General features: G+C 35.0%; 3 protein-coding genes across 3 annotated transcripts; all 3 read left to right on the plus strand.

Moving 5' to 3' along the window:
* The first annotated feature begins 7,931 nt into the window (after positions 1-7,931).
* Positions 7,932-8,802, plus strand: LOC136817619 (uncharacterized). Its single transcript, XM_067073942.1, has 3 exons — positions 7,932-7,980; positions 8,243-8,458; positions 8,609-8,802. Exons 1-3 carry the CDS (start codon positions 7,977-7,979, stop codon positions 8,755-8,757), a joined length of 369 nt encoding a protein of 122 aa, XP_066930043.1. The 5' UTR covers positions 7,932-7,976; the 3' UTR covers positions 8,758-8,802.
* Positions 8,803-9,488: 686 nt separating this feature from the next.
* On the plus strand, positions 9,489-19,467 carry LOC136817610 (uncharacterized). The gene is made up of 2 exons (XM_067073937.1): positions 9,489-11,204; positions 11,946-19,467. Exon 2 carries the CDS (start codon positions 12,530-12,532, stop codon positions 19,094-19,096), a length of 6,567 nt encoding a protein of 2,188 aa, XP_066930038.1. The 5' UTR covers positions 9,489-11,204; positions 11,946-12,529; the 3' UTR covers positions 19,097-19,467.
* Positions 19,375-21,718, plus strand: LOC136817611 (uncharacterized). The gene is made up of 2 exons (XM_067073938.1): positions 19,375-19,467; positions 19,842-21,718. Exon 2 carries the CDS (start codon positions 19,850-19,852, stop codon positions 20,882-20,884), a length of 1,035 nt encoding a protein of 344 aa, XP_066930039.1. The 5' UTR covers positions 19,375-19,467; positions 19,842-19,849; the 3' UTR covers positions 20,885-21,718.
* The last annotated feature ends 1,345 nt before the right edge of the window (positions 21,719-23,063 follow it).

The raw sequence follows: 23,063 nt of genomic DNA on the forward strand, positions 1-23,063 counted from the left end.
GATTTTGACGACGATATAACTCTATAGCCGATTGCGTGATGCGTGATCGGGAAATAATTCGAGGCATGATTTGGGCTATTTTCGCGATATTTGCATGGTGAACCAAACCTTTTTTGTTAATTTTCATGATCGTCACGAGAGAAAGGAAAATTTCTATTAATGCATTTTAAACATGTACAAACTCTACTGGTGAACAAAAAGAAAGTTGATATTCTATTTTCAAAACAAACTGCTTTTTTGAAGTTTTTTTAACTCAAATATCTTAAAATTTCAACCTAAAATACTTTTTCTCTTTTCTCGTTTTCTTAAAGTATGTGTTCACCTTTCTTGACACATTCTCTTTAATTGATCATATCTTTAGAACAACAAATTTTTATATATCAAAAGTATATATTTTCTGAAAGCCAATAATATTTTCTTTCTAATGGTAAAAGTTTCAGCTGAATTTAAAAAAATGGGCAGGATATAATTAAAATTTTAAGAAGTTTAACCTTACCTACTTTAAAGAAGTTAAAGTCACCCATAGCTTTTTAATTTTGAAAAAATAATTTCGATACTATGTTCCCAATAGATTGAACTAAAAAAGTGTCTTTGGGATTTTTTTTGGAATTGACTTTAACTCTTTAAATCCTAAATTCTGTGAAAGTATCGATAAAAAAGTAAATTTAAATGAGATTTCTTCAGTTATCTGTAAATTGAGGAAAAACAACTCGGTTAGAAATAAAATCCTGAGACAGTTTTTAAGTTTGATCTTTTGGGAATCTCATAAAAAAAGAATAAAGTCGATACCTAAATGCTATGGGTGACTTTAACTTCGTTAAAAGTAGTATGGTGTGGTAAAATTTCGTTTTTTCTACATCAATTTGAAATTTTTAACGAGATGATTGCTGTTTATTTGAGTAATCAGTGAAATGTGTCAAAAATATTACTATTCAATAGAGGTGAGAATAAACATCAGCTGAATTCTCTCTTTTGTCTTTGTTGTTTCCGAAAGAGACAATTATTTGAGTAAATAATCCATCATAAGACAAACTTTGTTTTGAAATTTAAATGGTTATTACGCACGGAGCGAGCGTTAGCGAGCGGAGTGCGACTCTTTTGGCAAACGCATGCGCGTAAGCAAAATTTACAAAATTTCAATGATATGCGGGTACTAAAAATGGAAATTCAGTTTTTTTTCACGATTTTTTTCGTCTAGCCGCTATTCCAACATGTTTAGCCTCTGGAATGTTTAAACTTTGAAAATTTCGTGAAAATTAGCGTTTTTTGAGATGAAGTCGTTGCAGTGTCAATCTTTCGCAAATTTAAAAACCCACTTTCCCTTGGAAAAAATTGACGTTTTTTGGTTTTTTGGGACCCTTGGGGCACAAGGTACCTGTTGACCGCGAAAATTTCAAAATTCGCGAATTGACCGTTGATAACATCAATCGTAAAAGGGGTTACGCACGGAGAACGAGTCTCGTGTTCGCAAAGCGAAAGGGATTCTATAGAGCCCACTAGTATGTAAGAAGAGGTGGAGGCTATCAATCCGCTGCTCAAAAGAATATCGTACTTTTTTTCCGAAAATCCCAAAAGAAATTCCGAACGAAAATCTAAAATTCCATAAATCTAAAAATTACAACTTAAAACGGATCAAAACTCAAAATACTGCGAATATTGTGATGATGATGACGTCATTATGGCCCTAAATCTTTGAGTGCAATACGAGAAATATTTTACGGGGACAAGCTAGAGTTTTTACAAGCTATCGTTTGATTTGGTTGGTCGTTAACCTGTAATAAAACAACTTTGTTACTTTTTCTAAAGAACGCGCCATCTCTTTTACTTCAAATAACCAATTAAATTAGTGAAGTCTCTTGTAAAAACTCCAGCCCATTCCATTTTACGAGGCGAGCCTTTTTATTAGGCCAATCAGTGTAACGTAAATCTATTAACAGAAAGTTAAAGGAGGCAAAAATTCCCGAGTTAAAAAAGGAAAAATAACTCGAAAGCTAAAGGAAGCAAAAATGCACGAGTTACAAAATAAAAAATAACTCGGAAAGTTAAAGGAAGCAAAATAAACCGAGTTATGAAATGTAAAATGACGTCACTTAATTCCAAAAATGACGTCATCGCTCGGGATAACTCAGTTTTTTCGTAACTCGGAAAAAATAACTCGGGAATTCCGGGTCTCTATAATTTCGAATGTTTTTGTTCGAAAATCTTGTTAGATTCGAACAGAAAAATTCGACAAGTTCCCGCGCCGAAAATATGCACATCAAAATAAAGAAAAAATTTTTCGATCCAGAAGCTTCAAAATGCAGGAGCTTTTTCAGAGATGTGAATTATTATGCATTATACACAGAAAAAGAAGATGTATTGTATTTTTTCGATTGAGAAGAAATTCTTCATCGTTGCGTTTCTCTATCAGATTGATAACACTTTTCAATGTTTTTGTTTCGATGCATGGATGAGAGAAAATGCATACTGCTGGAGAGACACGAGAGACCTTTTACAAAAATCCCTCGTTACCTGGTTTAATCAAAGACATTGAATTTCTCTTGTTTTGTTACGGAAAATATTTTTGACAAGTATTAAAGAATTTCAAGTTTTTATGCATGCATTGTATTGATAAAAAACTGTTTGGTTTTCACGAACGAAAGTGCCAAAAGCTGAATTTATATGCTTTGGGTTGTGTCATGTGTGTGTCGAGTAGTTTTGTAATAATTTCTTCATATTTCATCAGATTTAATTTCACTGACTTTTTGGAAAGAATAGAATAAGAGCTCATCAAAAAATAGTTTTTTTTAACGTTTTCCCGTTAGCAATATTTATTCCGAGAGTTCAGTTCTTTTCGGCTGTTTTGTTTTGATTTTCTCACACCGCTTACCCGATTGTTAGCCAATTTTTATTTATTATCTCTTTTTTTTTTTGATGACGTCATCAGCTGAAAATGGCTAAAGATTCAGCCAAATTTGAAAGTCCTACTCAAGCGTTATAAACTCTTCAATCTCATTCCCCATAAAATTCCCGATAGAATGAGGGGTCAACGACCTTCCAACTCCTTTCCAATCTCATGTTATTGCATTTTTTTGTTTTGATGACGTCATCAACTGAAAATGGCTAAAAATTCAGCCAAATTTGAAAGTCCTTTTCAAGTCTCATAAATCCTCCCATCTCATTCCCCATAAAATTCCCGATAGATTGAGGGGTCAACGACCTCCCAACTCCTCTTCAAGCTCGAGATATCGCATTTTGAAGTTTTTCCCAAACCCGTGACGTCATTGGGTCCCTTTACCCCTAATGTTATCAACGGTCAATTCGCGAATTTTGAAATTTTCGCGGTCAACAGGTACCTTGTGCCCCAAGGGTTCCAAAAAACCAAAAAACGTCAATTTTTTCCAAGGGAAAGTGGGTTTTTAAATTTGCGAAAGATTGACACTGCAACGACTTCATCTCAAAAAACGCTAATTTTCACGAAATTTTCAAAGTTTAAACATTCCAGAGGCTAAACATGTTGGAATAGCGGCTAGACGAAAAAAATCGTGAAAAAAAACTGAATTTCCATTTTTAGTACCCGCATATCATTGAAATTTTGTAAATTTTGCTTACGCGCATGCGTTTGCCAAAAGAGTCGCACTCCGCTCGCTAACGCTCGCTCCGTGCGTAATTAGCGAATTCAATTGACATTGATAAAACGATGAAACATGAAACTTTTACTTATGTTTACCGAGGGTAATTCCATCCTGAGTCACTTGGAAAGTCCCTTCATACAACAAAAAGTATAAACTACTGACTTAATTTTATCATTTTTATCCTGTATCAAAAAACTTTTTGCTAAGATCTCTTGCCTATTATAACAACAAAAAGTCTTATTGATTAAATAAATATTTACTAATTTCAATTAGTCTAGATGTGACGCTCATCAAAGCTGTTCGCGCACTGGATTTCCACTACTTGCTGCATATAGTATTCCTATTGCTAAAAGTCAAGGAATGACGATTGGAGAAGGTAAACCAGCTACGCACATGCGCGTTAAATTACAGCAGAAAACTTTCATGGAATCTTTATCGTTAGGCACTACCTATACAGCTCTCAGTAGAGTAGAGTCCGACAAACGGTGGTGTCTTGTCGATGAAGTGCCCATGGATCGTTTAATGGTTATCAACAATCATAGTGGAATGCCTGGTAGAATAGAAGAGGAGAAAAGACTGAAAGGGATGTCCGATCAAATTGTAGCTGACTATGTTCATTATATGGATGGTTCCGATTCCTATCTAACTCTTTTAAATGCGTTTGACGAGTTTTGTGATGATGGAATAACGTCAACTGTATGTGAAAAGAATGATGCCAGTTGCCCATGTTTACTGTGCAAATCACGTCATTCAAATTAATTTTTCACTTAATAACTGTACAAAAAGCCATTCAAAATTTACAACAATGCAACCTTACTGCTCTTTCCAGGTCACATTTTCCGCATAGAAAATCTCGTCAAAGAAAATGTTTCGTCGTAAAGTTTACCATATTTTCCAAAATAATACTTTCTAGTATAATAATTTTCAAAAACAAGCCAATCTACGTGCTCCATTAAATTTCCATATTAACCTGTAATAACCTTTAAAAATGATTCACTCTTTGACGATTTATTTTCTCGCTGTAACCTCCTTGTCACAGATTAAGTTTGTTGTGTGCCTATTATTTTAGTTTTGGACAGTTTTGTCCTGAAAGCATACGAAAAAAACTTCGGAAAAATCCCTGAAAAGACAACTTCTTGCTATTCGACCTAAAAAATATTTTCAATAAGATTCTTTGACATGTTATGAATATAAAAGGTAAACTTTTAGAATGAAATAACTATGTTGCTTTAGCCATATGGTTTTTTATCCTCAAAATAGAGAAATAGAGGTTTTTACCATGTAGTGGAATCAACGCTGTTATTTTGTTGGGCAAGCGGAGGGGTATGATAGATTTAGCTGAGAAACTAACTTGTTCCTTGATGAAAAGGCTTATAGCAAATGCTTGACCTGGCCAACTATCTATTAAATTAAGAGCTTCATTCAAAGGAGGACTCGCATTATCAAAGTCGTACTCGTAAATAGGGATCTAAATAGAACCCCGGCGCCATAAAAAACAATACATATAGTGTTGTTGCTGAAACAAGCTTTGTGCATTAATAGGGAAATGCGGAATCCCGGCGCCAGAAATCAATGACTCAGTATTTAGCTGCTGTCAGCACTACTTGTTTTAGCCTATGGGAATAAAATTCCCCTTGTACGACTAATTATTGTTTGCAAGTCAAACTCCCTTGGATAACCATTTGAAACATTTGTTGTAAATTTTGTATGGACACTATGAATCATCACTATTTGGCGTGGCTAAGGGCTGACTGTGAGGGGAGTAGGGAGGTCAGCCGTGATGATTCAAAATTTTCTCTGACATGACTTAATAATCCAGACGTATATGACAATACTTTAAAATATGTATTCTTTTTCTATTTTAGGTTGGTGAATTCATCCACAACAGCAAAATTTTACTCAAGTTTGATCTTACTTTACTTATTGCTTCTTTATACTTCATAAAAGTGTCTAAAAGTGAAAATCGGCCAAATCGTATGAGGTACTTCATGCATATCTCTGAACTGGAGTGACATTTTTCAAACAAACAATTTTGCATTTCTGACGATATGTTAAAAGTTAACTTAAACAAATTTGTTTACTTATAGATTTCCTGGGCTATCTGTTCTGCTGTATAATGAAGCTATAAATTGCCACTTACGACATTCGAAATTGTTTCTAATTCACCCAAGATATTGATCACACTTTCTTACTGAACGCTCATTGGTTCTTTCATGTTGAAAGTGAGTATTCTGAAGTTTTATAACAACCAAGTTATATCTTCTTAATGATTTTTTAAAAACGAATCTGAAATTATCTGTTCGCTCAGTCTGACCGGAGAAATTGACCTGACCGCTAATCTTTGAAGAAGAGTCTCCTAGACATCAGTTCTCCCAGCTATGAAGTTATCAGCTAGAGCGGGAATATAGATATTATCAAGGGTATATTCACTCTTTTTAAACATTTTAAAATACTTTCAATTGTTTTTTTTTATTTACAGGTTTCTACTCTAGCACGGTGGATGAGCATGTTACGACGTCTATCAAAGCCAACGACGCCCAAAGATAAAATTTTATAAATAGCTGTTATTTTTTATGAATTTGGGAAAATAATAAATTGAAAGTAAACTTTAACTAGTCAATTTCCTGCTGGTGTTCCGGGGGGGGGTGAGATACTACGTTTGCGAGGTGAAGTATATGTCCGAGCCAAAGTTAGAAAATCAACCCTTTGATAGACTGAATTTTGCCGCTGTTGCGACAATTCAAGGGACTACTTTTCTATTTTTTACTCAATTACCAAATATTATAACTTTTTAAGGGAATTGATTTTGAGAGACTTTCGAGGGTTTTAAAAAGGAACCATTTAGCACATAACCGACACCCATTTTGTCCATGTACCCCCCCCTCCTCCTCCACACGTGGTGTATCTACCATTTCGGGAGTATGTATTAAGTCAAAAACATAATAGAAAAATGTCCTTCTAACCTTGACCACAGAGCCAATTTTACAGTGGAATAGCATTATTTATCTTTTCTCAACCGGGACAGAATTCGAGAGATCTATCGCCACCGGACACGAAGTTTGAGCATATTTTTCCAGTGGGGTGGAGATCCCTGTGACACAAGGGTGTTTTAAAAATATCTACTCGATCTACTTTATTTTTATGTGATTTTTTGTGTACATGTTTTTTTTATAAGCAAGTGTATGCCCCTTGGTCAGGCTCGTGTATGCTTAAGTTCTTTAAGCATCCAGGCATATCTTATGCTTATTATATGCTCATGATTCACCTCGAGCCAAGTTTGTAGTGAAATTTCAGAAAAACGTACGTGCTTGAAGTTTTGCAAAGATTTGTTCAGATTTTGGGGGCAGTGGAATGTAGGAAACCTTGGAAAGTCTTATTTTTACTTGACCTCTACCAAACCTTTTTAAATAGATAAAAATGACAACTGGAAAAATATTTTAGGCTGACATATATGCTTATGTTATGTTTAGGAATCCTGCAAATCTGAGCTTCATATGCTTATAAACGCTATGCTTAAAAAAAAACATGTACTTGATTGTTTCGCGTAACCCCCCTCCCTCTTTAGACCTCACGGTAGATCGTAAAAGTATGTAAAAGATTTCTTTTTTAGTTTGTTATAATGGACTGTGCAACTTCTTCAGCCATATGTTGGTAGAATCGAGTGCATTCAAAATTTGATAGTGTTTTTTGTTCAAAATCCACCAAACTAAATCCCCGCCAAATTTCTGCCTTTTGGTAGGTCACGTACGTGATTTCAAACCAGAAAGCTACATTTATACAGATTTATGTAACATTGAAAAAACATTCGATTTTCGTAATGCAACAATAATGAAACTCCGAAAATTCGAATGTTTTCTTACATAATGGTTTGTTGCAACAAGTTATGTATTGCAACAAGTTATGCAACTCAGCGAAAATCTATAATTATGTAAGAAAACATTCGAATTGCAATGTTGATTGAAAGTTTGATGTCAAATTGAAATTTATGTCATTCTCAGTTCAGACAGCACCCAGTCAACATCAACCACCAACGGAGATATATCATGGAAGAACAACAACTTCAAGCACGTATGTTTTATTTCAAACTATTATTTCCTTTGCTAGAAATAATGTACTCTTAAATTCAAAGATCATTTGTTCGGTTGACTGGAAATAGAATAGACTATTTTTAAGAGCAAAGCATAAGGTTCCCTTACCAGCACCTTTACTATTTTCAAATTATTCTCTAAGATCAATCGTCAAGTAAATTATTAGTATTTTTATAGCGTATCTAATCTGAATTATGATTGTTCTTTTAGAATTGGCGCAGAAAAACAAGCCCAAAAAGTTGCTAAGCAGGAGGAGGACCGTCTAAATGAGGCAATGGGTAAGGCTTTTTTTAATTGATTGACGACTTCACATATTTCATAAAAAGGAGTTTTTGCATTATTTAAGTCACCAAAATGATACTTTGAAAGTTTTGCAAATACTTCTACCAACTATTACCAATTAATCACCATTATAATAGGCCATATTTTAAGGAACATATTCGCTTGGCTTAGTTTTAGTGTAAGAAATTGTGAAGGAGAAGAAATTATGCTGTATTATGCGGAAATAAATAACGAAACAGCAATACAATTATTTTTCAGCATTATGGTTCTCTGCTTATTCGGCGTCGAAACCAATCAACAACAACAACAACAACAACAACAACAATTTCAATTACCACCAGCGTCACCAACGAGGAGGGCAGAAAAGGAAAATAGAAAACGAGGAGGACAGGGACGTGAGGGAATTCGGATCGTGGGTGGCTCGGGGTGGGTTTTTCGAAAACTCAACAGAGAAAGTGGTGGACGAGCAAAAAGGTATTTGCATTAATATCATTTATTCTATACAATTTCCTTTCACTTTTAAAAGAGCCCTGGTTTATGGAAATCAAGAACATCGGAACTTTCGTCTTGTCATTCTATAATGAAAGTAACAGTGATACATTATATATATATTTTTTTTTGTAGCTCGTGCATACGTTCGGTATGCACGACAAAAAAAGAAGATGGGGCACAGCCACACCGACACGCATTTGGAGTTCGGCCGCTGGGTAAAGACCGGTGGCCAGTTGTATGGGTACTCCCATCATGGAAGCCACAAGAAGAAGAAAACCTAGGTAAACAAAATTTTTGTAATATTTTTTGTCATCGATACCTTTTTAATCAACATTCAGTTTAATACTAAAAAGTTTAACTAAGTTGCTTTCTTACCTAACTTTCCAGTGTCTTGACTATTAAGGTGTCTATGGTTGTAGTATTAACATATTTTATGCCTAGGATTTTTTCTTCTTGTGTCTTCCTTCAATGAAAAAAGTCCCATACACTGAAAATTCTATTTGTGCCTTTGCCCCATCTTCTTCATTATAAAGCTCATCCACCACTTTTTTTGTTGAGTTTTCGAAAAATAAAATACTCAAGAGTTTTCTACATGATTACCCTCCTCGTTGACGTTTTACTTTACCACGATTGAAATTGTTGTTGTTGTTGTTGTTGTTGTTGTTGTTGTTGTTGTTATTACATTCCTAAAAATAGCTGAGCTGAAATTTAAACTAATCTTAACCCTCTGGCCTTCATTCGTTTTCATTTATAAGCGGTAGAATGTTTTTTTTTATAATGTATATGTTTTACAGTATGATATATTTTCCATTTTCAAATAATGAATCATAAGAAATTCTTAACAACTTAGCTAAAATTGAGTTTTTGTTGACTCTTGTTAACTGGGTGCACATGATTTTATTTGAAGAATGACTTCTCTTTTTTCCTGTTCTTTTTTTGCAAATTTTTTTGTCCATGAATGAAATGACATGACGTAAGATACATACATGAGTTTAATATATGGTTTGATACGTTATTGGCCCAGCAGCGCAGCGTAGTGGGCCTTTCATCTGCACAGTGCCCGTACGTTTGTTAGTTAGTTACGCAAAGCAATTAGGCGGTGTTCCGCGAGAGTACATATATTTTCCAGGCTAAACTTAGCGCTATAATGTAGAGGGATTGACAGGGATCGTCATAGCGCTATAATGTAGAGGGATCGACAGGGATCGTCATAGTCAATTTTGTCTGTCGGCTAGCATACAATTATCTATCCTCTAGCAAAGCCGAACAAAGCCATATGTTGATATATGGCTGAAGACTGTATCTTGTTATTGTCTGTATTTCGTATAGTCTACCACCTACATAGACTATCTTCAAGTCAACGTGGAGTGTTCAGCGTGATCTCTTTTTCTCTCAAAGACTGAGAAGTAAAGAGTTCAAGAAGTAAGAAGATAAATCAAGATTTTACTGTCACTGACTGCTGCTGCCATTCATAAAGGTAAATCTCTATTGTGTGCTCCAGTAGTATCATAAGAATATTGACCTTTTGCAACAAGACACTCTGCGAAATACAAAAAATCTGCAAGGTTAATTCTCAAATTAAGGGCTAGGTAGGAGGGGGAAAGAATCAGGCAATTCCACTTATACAAAAAGTGCAGCGCCGGTCACTATTGGGTTGTTTGGTGTCTGCCTTTATTTTGAAAACAGCTATTCTATCGATTACGTCGGTCGGTCGATACTCGAAACCAATGATCTCAGTCGAACGGAACCAATGGCCGAACCAGATCGAACGCAATCAAACGATTAAAATTGATTGTCCTTTTGCAACAAGACACTCTGCGAAATACAAAAACTCTGCAAGGTTAATTCTCAAATTAAGGGCTAGGTAGGAGGGGGAAAGAATCAGGCAATTCCACTTATACAAAAAGTGCAGCGCCGGTCACTATTGGGTCGTTTGGTGTCTGCTTTTATTTTGAAAACAGCTATTCTATCGATTACGTCGGTCGGTCGATACTCGAAACCAATGATCTCAGTCGAACGGAACCAATGATCGAACCAGATCGAACGCAATCAAACGATTAAAATTGATTGGCCGTTTGCAACAAGACACTCTGCGAAATACAAAAACTCTGCAAGGTTAATTCTCAAATTGATGGCTAGGTAGGAGGGGTAAGAATCAGGCAATTCCACTTACAAAAAGTGCAGCGCAGGTCGTTTGGCGTCTGCTTTACGAAAATCTCAATCGAACGAATCAAATATTACCTGAAATTCTGCCGTTGGATTGAGATTTGTTTGCGTTCGACAATCGAATTTCAATTCCGTTCGATTGAGATTGTCTGGTCAAAATGAAGAAAAAAATTCTACTTGGGGTAGCAAAAACTTGAAATTCACTAATTTCAGTTCTAACCAAAATTGATTCTTGTCGTCAATCATTTAAAAAAGGTAATAGAAAGGGAAGATTTGCCTGGCCATTCGCCAAAATAAGTTCTTATCAAAATTTATAATATATTTATTCACATTTTTGCTGACTTCAGTTGTTTGCCAAAATAAGTTCTCGGCAAAAAATGTTCCCTTAAAGGTATTACTCCAGGTCATGCCTAATGATTGTACTTTTTGTTAATAAGAATCATATTTGTTTTTCTTTTTGTACAGTTTTGGACCATCTATCATCCATATACATCAAGACTGTTATCGTACATCATATCCAGACGGATTGGTTCCCACTGATTGATTGATACCCAATCTTAAGGTGAGTTTGAATTTGATTTTCTTCAGGATTTATCATTAAAAGGCTTGGTAACCTAATGACTTAAGTGAAAAATCAAGTTGTGTATTACCATTTACTGCAAAATCTTTGTGAGGCTGGGGGAAACGTGGTAAAGAGAAGGCCATTGTTGGCTATAGTCTAGAGAAGGATTTCTTTTTTTGATTCGTAATTTTTTGTCCTTTTTGAAACTTTTAAAGGGATAACAAGATAAAATATGAAAATTGGCTAAAAGATTCTTTCCATGGTCCTTAGTAAGCCCTCCAAATATTTTAGAGAAATAACATTCCAGAGTCAAGATATGACAATTAGAAATCTCAGTTTTTCGTACCTCACACGTACCTCACGTTGAAATTCTATTGTTTTCCAGCAGAAATTAAAATTACAAACCTAAATATTTCGACTTTGAAAAACAAGTAGCCTGTAAAATTTGGTTTGCTAAGGACTATGGAAGGAATCTTTGGGCTGAATTTTATTTTTTATCTGGTTATCCCTTTAAGGTAGCTTGGAAATGAGATTTTCACTTGTATTTGTAAAACATCATGATCAGATTTCATCTCGGGTTCTTTATGTTGTGCGAAAAAATTGTGACCTATAAATGCTTGCATGCCTCAATTTTCAACAAAAAGCAAGTGTCTTCCTGAGCTTTACGATTTATGAACATGGTAGTATACTCCAGTTGAACGTGACTGTTTGGGTAATTTCGTTTTTGTTTTTATTTTTCAGGGTTCATGAAGTCCACATCATTCAGTGTATAGCTACTCTGGTCAATCTGGATTTACATTAGATAGCTTGGTTATAAAAAGCTAACTTGGATTTACACAGTTAACTCAGATTTAAAGGATTCCCCTCTATTCACTTGGCTCACCAGAATACACTTCGAATACTTTGTTTTACTCAGTTTATTTGGTTTTACTAGGCTCAATTGATATTACTCGGCTCACTTGATATTACTCGGCTCACTTGATATTACTCGGCTCACTTGATATTACTCGGCTCACTTGATACTACTCGGCTAACTTGATATTACTCGGCTAACTTGATATTACTCGGCTAACTTGATATTACTCGATATTACTCGCTAACTTGATATTACTCGGCTCACTTGATTCTACATAGTTCACTTGATTCAATTAACTTGTGTTTCATTGGCTAACCCGGTATTTATGATTTTTTTGACATTTCATTGTTTACCACTTACTTGCTCAGCTTTTTTTAACTTGTTAAAAAACAATAGGCTATTAAAATAAATATACATTATATTTGAAACTGACGTATTTATCATTTTTTTACATTCCCCTTTTCAAAACATGATATCAATCGAAGCATACCGTAGTTCAATCGGCAACTTTAACGGGACAAGGCAATATGATCTCCGCTCAATTTATCGTCATTTAGTAGTCAACTCTACTATTTCAAGCAACGGGGTTTCACGATTATTTAAGCCCTTACCCTTTTTAGCCATTGCTTTATATATTTTTATTATGCTTCTTCGATCGGGTGATGTAGAACATAATCCAGGCCCAGTTACAATATTTAAGGTAGTAAAAGCATCGACCCACCAAGGCAATGCCGTTATTTTCGGTAGGACTGCAGGCTCCCAATGTACATTTATGTCTCTCTCAGCAATTGTTTATTCAAACGTAAAATCGCTCACTTACTGGACACAAAACGATTTAGACGCTATTCTTAATACCGGTAATGATTTGTACTCTAGTTTCGGATATGTCGATACATTTTTAGATCTCCGTGAGTTGCCCCTTCAAATTCAGATAGAAAATACAAAAATCGAGTTTGAACGAACAGTTCCTAATGTTTCGTCTTTGTCTTCGGAAAGTCGAAATTTCATTGATATACCGGCTGGCTACAATAGCGGGATAATATTAGCGGGCTCAACGAGTAGGGCTTTCATATTCTATAAATCTTCTTACTATCTATTTGATTCCCATAGTCGAAACGAGGAAGGTATGTTTGGTGGAAGCACAGGGACGGCGGTTTTGCTTGTATTCCAGACTAAATTTGACCTTGAAAACTACTTAACGGCGTACCATGTTGATCAGTTTTCCAAGGAGTTTGAAGGTATTGAAATTCAATATGTGAAGGTTAACGTTACCGTTGATTCTCTTCAAAATCTGAGAACCTTTTTTCGTAACGTGATTAGGTTTAGAAAACGCACAGCCTCAAGCATTCCTAGTGCATACCAGACTCCTGAAAAAAAATCTAAGATAAACGAACATAGCAGATCAAGAATGTCTAAATTTCGCGCAAACTTCTCACCTGAGAAAATAACTACAAATAATGAAAATTCTCGAGAAAAAATGGCCGATATGCGCGCAAATCTTACACCTGAGAAAAAATCAGTCATCAATGAAAAATCTCGTGAAAGTATGGCCAATATGCGTGCAAATCTCACACCTGAGAAAAAAACAGTCACCAATAAAAAAGAACGTGAAAGAATGGCAAAAATGCGCGCAAATCTCACACCTGAGAAAAAAACAGTCACCAATAAAAAAGAACGTGAAAGAATGGCAAAAATGCGCGCAAATCTCACACCTGAGAAAAAATCAGTTAACCAGAAAAGACAGAGGACACGAAGATCCACTAACAGAGCAAGAGGTAGGACATGTGCGACTAAAATAGAAAAATTTAGAACGGAAATACGACAAGGCCCGTTTTATATTTGCGTCATTTGCAACAGACTCCTGTATAAAGTAACTGTCAATTTATTTGACGAGAACAAATATCGTGGTGTAGACGGAGAGGTTTTTCAATATCGCGTTCTTAGTTTCGATGGGAAAGAATACATTTGTAACACATGTAATAAAAAGCTAGCTAAAAATAACATTCCTTGTCAAGCTGTGGTTAACGACTTGCAAATCATTGATCTACCAGAAAGATTCTCGGATATCAGAAAACTGGAACGTGTCATCATAGCAAAACGCCTTTTGTTTAAGAGAATAACAATAATGAGTAAAGGTCAAGCGCCAAAAATGAAAGGAGCTATCTGTAATGTACCTATTAAAGCTGATGATATTTGTAACATTCTACCACGTGGTATGGATAATAACGGTGTAGTGCGAGTTGCTTTAAAAAAGAAATTGAGCTTCAAATCGAATGTGTACTTTGAACCAGTTAGACCCCAATTCATAAGAGAAATTTTGATGTACTTAAAAAATAACAATCCTTTGTATTCTGACATTGAGATAAATGTCGACGATATTCCAAGATTTTGGATAAATATGATCAATAATGAAGATGATGACGAAAGTAATGACATTGATTTCGTTAATGAAGAAGATTCAGAGCACGTAGACAAAAATGATAATGTCGAAGAGAATGATAACCCATTAGATCGTTTCCGAATTCCAGCTTCCGAAACTGTTTTTGTGCCAGAATTAGCTCATCATATTATTGATGACTCAAATGTCACCATAGCGCCTGGGGAAGATAAAGAACCTTTGCCAATTATTTGCGATGAACAATGTGAAATACTTGCACATCCTTATTTATTTCCTACAGGTAAATTTGGATATACCTATAAACGCGATATCAAATTAACTCCATGCAAGTATTTTAATCAGAGGTTACTAAATTATACTCAAAAGTTCTCCTCAGATTCGGACTATATATTTTACGCACAGTCTGTAATGCAACATTTGAATTTGAATAGCAGCATAAACACAGCCTTGAAGAAGATTCAAACTGAGGGATTAACTGCTGGTCGTTTGTCACAGAATTTCAAAGAAACAATATCTAATCTAATAGCTAATGATGACGCTTTTAGATTCATGAATAATTTGAAAGGAACTCCAGCTTACTGGAAAAGGTTTTTATATGAAACGCTTGCTATGGTAAAACAATTAGGTCTACCAACCTGGTTCATGAGCTTTTCTTGCGCTGATTTGAGATGGCCTGAAATAATTGAGATCATTCAAAAGATAAAGGGTAATGAAATGACAGAGGAAGAAATAAAAAATTTGACCTACAAGGAACGAACAGAAATTCTTCAGTCTAATCCAGTTTTAATGGCGAGACATTTCCAATATCGCGTTGAATGTTTTTTCAAAACTATTTTGGCGAAAGACACTCTGGGAGGTACACTTAAACATTATTCTATCAGGGTAGAATTTCAAGCTCGTGGTAGTCCCCATATTCACTGTCTTGCATGGATAGAAGGAGCTCCAACATTAACACACGAAAATATAGATGAATATCGAGATTTTATTGACAGAGTTGTTAAATGCGATCTACCAGAGGATAAGGAGAGTGAGTTATATAAATTAGTGACAACATATCAAGTTCATAGACATTCGAAATCCTGTCGGAAATACAAAAACCAACCATGCAGATATCACTTTGGAAGGTTTTTTACTGAAAGAACTATCATTGCCAAGCCTATTGACCCTAGCGTTAGCAACAGAGATGAGATATTAAAAGAAAGAAAAACTATTTTGTCCCCGGTTAAAGAATACATTGACGATCATTTTGACCCAAGATACAATAACACACTTGATCCTTTAAAGGATAACTACAAAGAACCGAAATCAATCGATGAAATCTTAAATGAGCTAGGAATACCGAAAGATGTTTATTACAAAAATCTGGCTATTTCAACTGATACGGGATTTCAAATACACTACAAGCGCTCCCCAGCTGCATGTTTCATAAATAACTACTTCGAAGAAGGTTTACTAGCATGGAGAGGAAATCTAGATATACAGCCTGTCATGGATTATCATAAAGCAGTATCTTACATGTGTGCTTATATTTCAAAATCTGAAGATCAAACTACTGAAGCTATGAAGCAGGCGGCAAAGGAGGCTATGAATTCAAATCATACCCTTAGAGAAAAAATGAAATCTGTGTCAAGAGCATACCGAACGTCAAGAGAAATGTCAATTCAAGAAGCTGTGGCAATAATACTTCCAGAAATTTGGCTGAGAAAAACCTCACCAGGTGTAATTTTTGCAAACAGTAACTTGCCAGAAAATCGTTATCGTGTATGCAAAAGCGAAGAAGAAATTTTAAATATGGATGATGATGATACAAATGTTTTTAAAAAGAATATGCTGGACCGATATATAGATAGACCGAACAGAGCTTTCAAAAATGGTAGATATGCTGCAATGGACGCCTTATGTTACGCTCAATTTTTGTCGAACTACTATTTAGAACCTAAAAAGAAAGAAATTGAGAATGACTATCAACCAGAAATTCTCGACGAATTAGACCCAGCTGAAGCTGCAGACCTAGCACTGCCCAACTCGGTACCTTTGATGTCAAGTAAAGAGCGTTTGAAATTACGAAAAAATAAATCTGTTTTACGGTATCATGTACCAAGTAAAGAGAAAAAACCCGAACATCACGCGCATCATCTACTTTTCATGTTTTATCCTTTTAGAAACGAAGAAGAGCTCAAAAATACACCTTCAGGATCATTTACTGAGAAATTGTTCTCACCCGAAGTTATTGAAATTGTCAACAGAAATAAAGCAATTTTTGAACCCTATGCCGATGCCGTAGATGGTGCAATGCTAAATTTTCGCGAAAATGTTAGAGGATTTGACATTTACGGTGAGCAGGAAAATGATGACGTAAGAGAAGAAGAAAGAAATTATGCAAGCGGAGAAGAATTGGATAATGAAGAAAACACTGAAAATGTTTATAGTGGTGGAGCACCTATTCAGCCAATAGAACCTTTAATATCTGATAATGAACTAAGTAGGAGAATACGATCCCTCAATGAAAAACAGCGGGAAATGTTTGACTACATTGTAAAATGGTCTAAAAAGACCTCGCAAAACTTACGAACAAGTACTGCTACGAAGCCCGATCCGTTTTATATCTTTCTAACTGGTAGTGCAGGTTGTGGAAAATCGTACACTTTAAATACGATCAAGTATTATTTGCAGAAAGCGTTATCTTATGGATCAAGAGATGCCTCAAAAGAGCGGTTACTTACCATGGCACCGACGGGTGTGGCCGCAGTGAATGTAGCCGGTTCAACTATTAATTCTGTATTTAGCTTACCCCCTGGCTATGAGTTTAGTAAACATATAAATAAACTCCACGACAGTGTCCGTTCAAGCCTTCAAAAGCGGCTTTCAGAACTACAGGTCATTATTATTGATGAAATTTCAATGGTTTCAAAGTATCGTCTATTACATATTCATCAAAGACTTTGCAATATCTTTGAATGCACTGAGAACGTTCCATTTGCTGGTATTTCAATAATAACTTGTGGAGATTTTTATCAATTACCTCCAATCAAAGGTGGTACAATATTTTCACTTTTTCCGGATGCCCTTTTGAATATTGATCATTGCTGGAGACATTTCAAAATAGTCGAGCTCACGGAGGTTATGAGACAACGAGGCGACCAGGTTTTTATAGATATACTCAATAACATTAGAATAGGCGTCGTCGATGAAAACAATATTGATATCTTAAAGGAAAGAATCGTTAATAAAGACCATCCTGAATACCCTAAGGATGCCGTACATTTGTGGGCTGAAAACCAACCAGTTAATGATCACAACATGCTAAAATTGAGTGAGTTACCCGGCGAAGAAGTAAAAGTAGACTCAATAGATAAATTTCCCGACAAAATAAGTCCAGAAGATAAGGGTAATGCATTAAAACGAAGTCAAATGCAAACTGGAGGTCTAGCCCATAAGTTCACTTTCAAACTTGGTGCAAAGGTAATGATAACTTCAAATATCGATGTCGAGGATAAGCTTTGCAATGGTCAAATGGGTACTATACAATATATAAAGTTAAACCTCGAGAGGAAAGTGACACACATTTATCTAAGAATGGATGAAGATGATATAGGTACAAAAGCGAAAAATAACGATACTTATGGACGCGAGAATAACCTAGTGCCGATAGAAAAAATAGAGAAAGAGTTTGGTGTTAAACCAGGTAGACATCGCCCTTCAATCAAACGAATTCAATTTCCACTAATGCTAGCGTGGGCATGTACCGTACATAAAGTTCAAGGACAGACGTTTTCAAAAATTGTTTTCAATTTTGATTTATACGGCCAAAGATATTTTAATGCTGGTCAAGTTTATGTAGCCTTAAGCCGTGTTACTTCATTGCAGGGTTTATACCTAATGGGGAAATTTAATACAAAAGCAATAAGATGTGACACTAAAGCCACAGAGGAATATAACTACATGAGAGAAAATTTGAGTTTGAAAACTACAACTGATGAAGAACTGCTTAATGATAATGGACTCAAGATTTCACTTTTGAATGTACGTTCACTAAAGAAACATGCCATTGATATAAAGCATGATAGATCAATTTCTGAAAGTGGTTTAATATTTATGACAGAAACTCAACTAGCAAATAACTCTGAAGAAGTTGAAAATATATTAGCACCTTTATCATTACATACAAACAATTATGATGAACACGTATTTTCTAATACTGCTGCTGCATACAATAAAAATCAAATCCGGTTACTAGATGCCCACGACATCCCAGGTGCCACTTTATACAGTTTTAAACATTCCATGGTAAATTTTCCACTTAATATCATTCTTCTATATCGTCAACAAAATCTTGAAAATGATCATTTTCTTTACAAAATTCGGCATTTACGGGATATAGTTGAAAAAACCCATATCATTCTCGGAGACTTTAACAAAAACTATTATACTGCGGAAAGTAGCTTTTTAAAAGGATACCTAGAAGAAGAGTATGAAATGATTATTAAAGAACCTACTCATATTTCCGGTTCATTGATCGACCATGTTTACGTTCATAAAGATTTAAAAAGAGACTTTAAAACTCAAATTTCCATGCATAGTATATATTTTTCAGATCATGATGCAATTCAAATAAAATTCAAAAACTTCTTCGAATAACCATTGCGAAATTTCAGTATCATGATGCACATTAAAAATGTTAGCCAAATGTTAAAAATCCGATATTTCCTACTTTCTCTTTTTTACAAAATGAAATTTGAATTTACCTTACGCAAAAGCGGCCTGCCACAAGATAGAAAGAATAATACGCATGCGGTGCGAAAGCAACTAACTTGTAGCGTATTCTCGGCTTCATTTTTGAAGGCGTGCACCCCACCCGCCCGATCAAGCCGCGGGTGGCGGGAATAAGTGCCCGATATCATCAATGTGCCCAAGTCGATTCGAATCATCAATCTTTTCAAGAATACCATCTTCCTTTTTTGCAACGACTACGGAAGAGAACACATCCTGTAAAACCACAAATTAAATCGGTAATTATCAAGCATCCATTTTACAAGAAATTATTTTCACAGCAAGTTTCGCAATGCTATTTCTCTCTATTCGTTATAGATTGCTCAATTTTGTTCTAATAACAGGGATAAAGATTTCAAATCATCAGATTTCCTGCCTAAAAAAAACTACAAGATCTTCTTCAAAGTATCCAAGAAATTTCTTTGAAGTATCTAAAACCTAATAAATTGAAAGTCTAGAAATTGAATATCTGAAATCTTTCTTCTTGTAAAGACCCCCTCGCTCAGGTCCCTCCCTATAACGATTTCTGGAGTAAGATGAGGGGGGAAATTTCTCCTAAACAGGGCATGGCATGGTAGAAATTTTAAGTTTACTTTTTATCTTTTCAAAATAGAAAGAAGAATGGCAAGCAACCATAACAAGCGAAAGTCCTTAACGTGCTACATTCACCAAACTAGTCCGATGAAAAAGAAACATATCAACTTCAGAATACAATCCTCCGAAAATTCAAATTTGAGACGTGCTGTTTGCTTCAAAACGAATTCTTGCCAAGAATTTCAAACCCTCGAAACAAGTGGACAGGCAGTAACTTTGAGGAATGTCAGAGAAATCATACCTGATAATCCTAACTTTGCTGAAATAATTTTTGATGATCACTCTTCAATCGAACAAATAGCACCGGGCAGCATGGCATTTGACAGAATGGAAACAAAATTGCCACCACGACAGACCGTCCAGGAAATTGCTCAATCTTCTTGGGATGCGATGGACAACAACGTTACCACGAAGGGTGTTGTTTGCCACAATAGAGAAGTGGTTACCAGAGGCGGCTTTCAACTACTTGAAGCTACATTTGGGGACACAACTGGCCAGATGCCCATCTCAGTTTGGTCCAATAGCATTGAAATTTTTTTAAAGAATGAAGAAGCCTGTTTTGAACTTAAGAACATCGGTGTCAAAGAGCGAAATGGGGTTCTGACCCTCACAACCAACTCAAATACAATTATCACCATCATCAATTTGGACAAAAAACACAAATCTGTCCATGAAAAGTTAAGAAAGGCATCGTTGAAGCAAATGGAATCTGTTCAAGGTGTTATCCAGTTGGTCAAGGACTTTACATGCGGTTCCAAATGCAAAATATGCCAACGACTGGTCCCACATGCACTGACATCAAACAAATTTCGCTGTAACCCATGTAAGTCAATCCAGATTGCAGATTCGGTGTCCAAAACAGTTGTATTGGGGATTGATTCGCTTTTCCTCGTGCTCAATAGTGAAGTCTGGACTGGTACTGTTTTTGAAGAGGAAGTGTTAGCAGATTTTCTTCTCGGTAAGAAGGTTGATGTTTCACATATCAAGTTGGAAATTAAAACAATTAAAGTTTTAAACAATGAAGAAATTGGTAAGACAGTTGTTGTTTCAAAATCCAAGTGACATTTTTAATCATCTTTAGTTCTTTAGTTTACTGACCATATATTTTAGTTTTTTTCGATTTTGTTTTAGAGGTTCACTCTTATACCTTCATTTTCTCTCAAATTTTGAATTGCAACTGTTTTCATTCGTTTGCTATTCTCTCAAGTTCAGATTTCAAAAATTTAATTTTGAGTGAGTTTTGTTTCTCAGACAGGGATCAAAAACTCAATTTTTCATGGTTTCACTGGGAACAAAGAGTTTGCCAGATTTTCATGCTTTACTTTTTACATATTTTCTACTAGGTACACACGTTTTTAATCTTCATGTTTTGACATTTTTACATTAGGTATTTTACTGGGAACATAGAGTACCAGGTTATTATTCTTTACTTTCCAACCTTATTTTTATATTAGGCCAGGCCAATTTAATTGTTTTACGGGCCTGACCGATTGATTTATGTGCTGACCAACTGACCCATTTTTTCAACAGACCTTGCTCGTAAAACAATTAATTAAATTGGACTCATTATATATTTTTTGAACCAAGATTTACCCAGGATTTTTATTCTTTACCTTTTTGACATTATTTTCATATTAGATATTTATACTGGGAACAAAAAGTTTGCCAGGTTTTTATTTTGTACTTAAAGTGCTTTTGGATTTGCTGATAAAAATCTTATTTTGCTATCTAGATCAGAAAAACAGGGGTTTGGTACGTAACTTTCTAAAGTATGCTAAGTAATTTTTACATTAGAAATATTTTTATCACAAACAGTGATTGAAATTAACTTTTGTTCCTTTTGTTACAGTTTATTGAAAAAGATTGATCTTAAAGAGAAAAACTGAAAACTGTTTACTATTTATTTGTACTAAAGCCTCCAATATTGAGTTCTCAAAAAGTCTTCTATCGAAATAATCTTTTTTCAGACATATAACAAATGTCGGACTGAAAATAAAGTATATAACACAAATTAACACAAATTTCAAACTTTGCACTTTGACTTTGTTTACATTTAAAATTCTCCGTTGTTCTAGCTTAGTTTCCTATTTCCCTTTTTTCTCCACACTTATCTCAACGGGGATTCCCTGCCGGGGAACCTCCATCTAGCTTAGTACCCCAATTATTTGTTATAATGCTACTACTTGGGAACAGATCCGTATAACCATTATTTTGGTGGTAAAAGAGAGAAAAAAAACTAAGTTTTAATCCAATCCGTCAAGACCATAGATATCATTTTTCTTCATAAATTCAATAGTTAAAATTATTTTCAAGCCACAAAATTTGTGAATGTAGATAAAATTCTATTTCTAATCTATCAATCGGAGGTAATTTGCGCTGACGCCTGCCAACGTCAAGAAATCCCATTCAAAATTGACTTCACTTTTTGCCGCATAGATTCTGATCTAGCCCTTCAAAACTTTCTTTGTGGTCATGGTAGAACTCTCCATATCAGACAATTTGTGAAATAGTGACGGGAGAAAGTGACAATCAATTTTGCAAGCGAAGGGTACAATTTTCCCTTCAAAAAAAGGGGGGTGGGGTGAAATAGTGAAGGGAGATTTTATTAGTACCATTAAAAAGTGACAGTGTCTAGATATATTACATGTTAAAAACTACTATTGATATTTACATATTCAGGAGCTCTTGCTCCTCACACAACCCCTTGGGAATGCAAAATGGGTCGTCCAGTTGTTTGATCATCGATCCCTACAATGTGAAAAAAAACAGTAGACTCCCGGTTATTCGAAGCTCCAAGGGGGATAAGAATTTACTTCGAATAACCGGGAGTTCGAAAATAGCTGAAAAATTCGTTTTAAGATTAATCAATCAATTCGTTTTAATCAATCTACTGTATAAGTCATAAGATAAAACAAAAGCGGAAATTATAGAAAAATCTATTTTGCGGATTATTTTTCAAATTAACCATGTAGCAAGTATCCTTGTATTTTGTCTCTATTACAGAATTTTTTAGCTGGGCCTTCACGCCCTTGGGCGCCTTGTTTAATATTTAATTTTAAGTTGGAAAAGGTTATTATAGTAATGTTGATGTATATTTACAATTATTTTTAATTTATTCAAATTATTTATTCAAATTATTTAAGAAGAATTAAAATCTATTCTAAAATGTAAAAAAAAATTAATTTCACACTTTTTTGACTTTTTGAGTGGCGATTTGAAAAATTTAGCGGTCGAATGGCAG

This window comes from Clytia hemisphaerica, unplaced genomic scaffold (genome assembly GCF_902728285.1).
Source record: "Clytia hemisphaerica strain Z4C2 unplaced genomic scaffold, Clytia hemisphaerica genome assembly, whole genome shotgun sequence".
NCBI lineage: Eukaryota > Metazoa > Cnidaria > Hydrozoa > Leptothecata > Clytiidae > Clytia > Clytia hemisphaerica.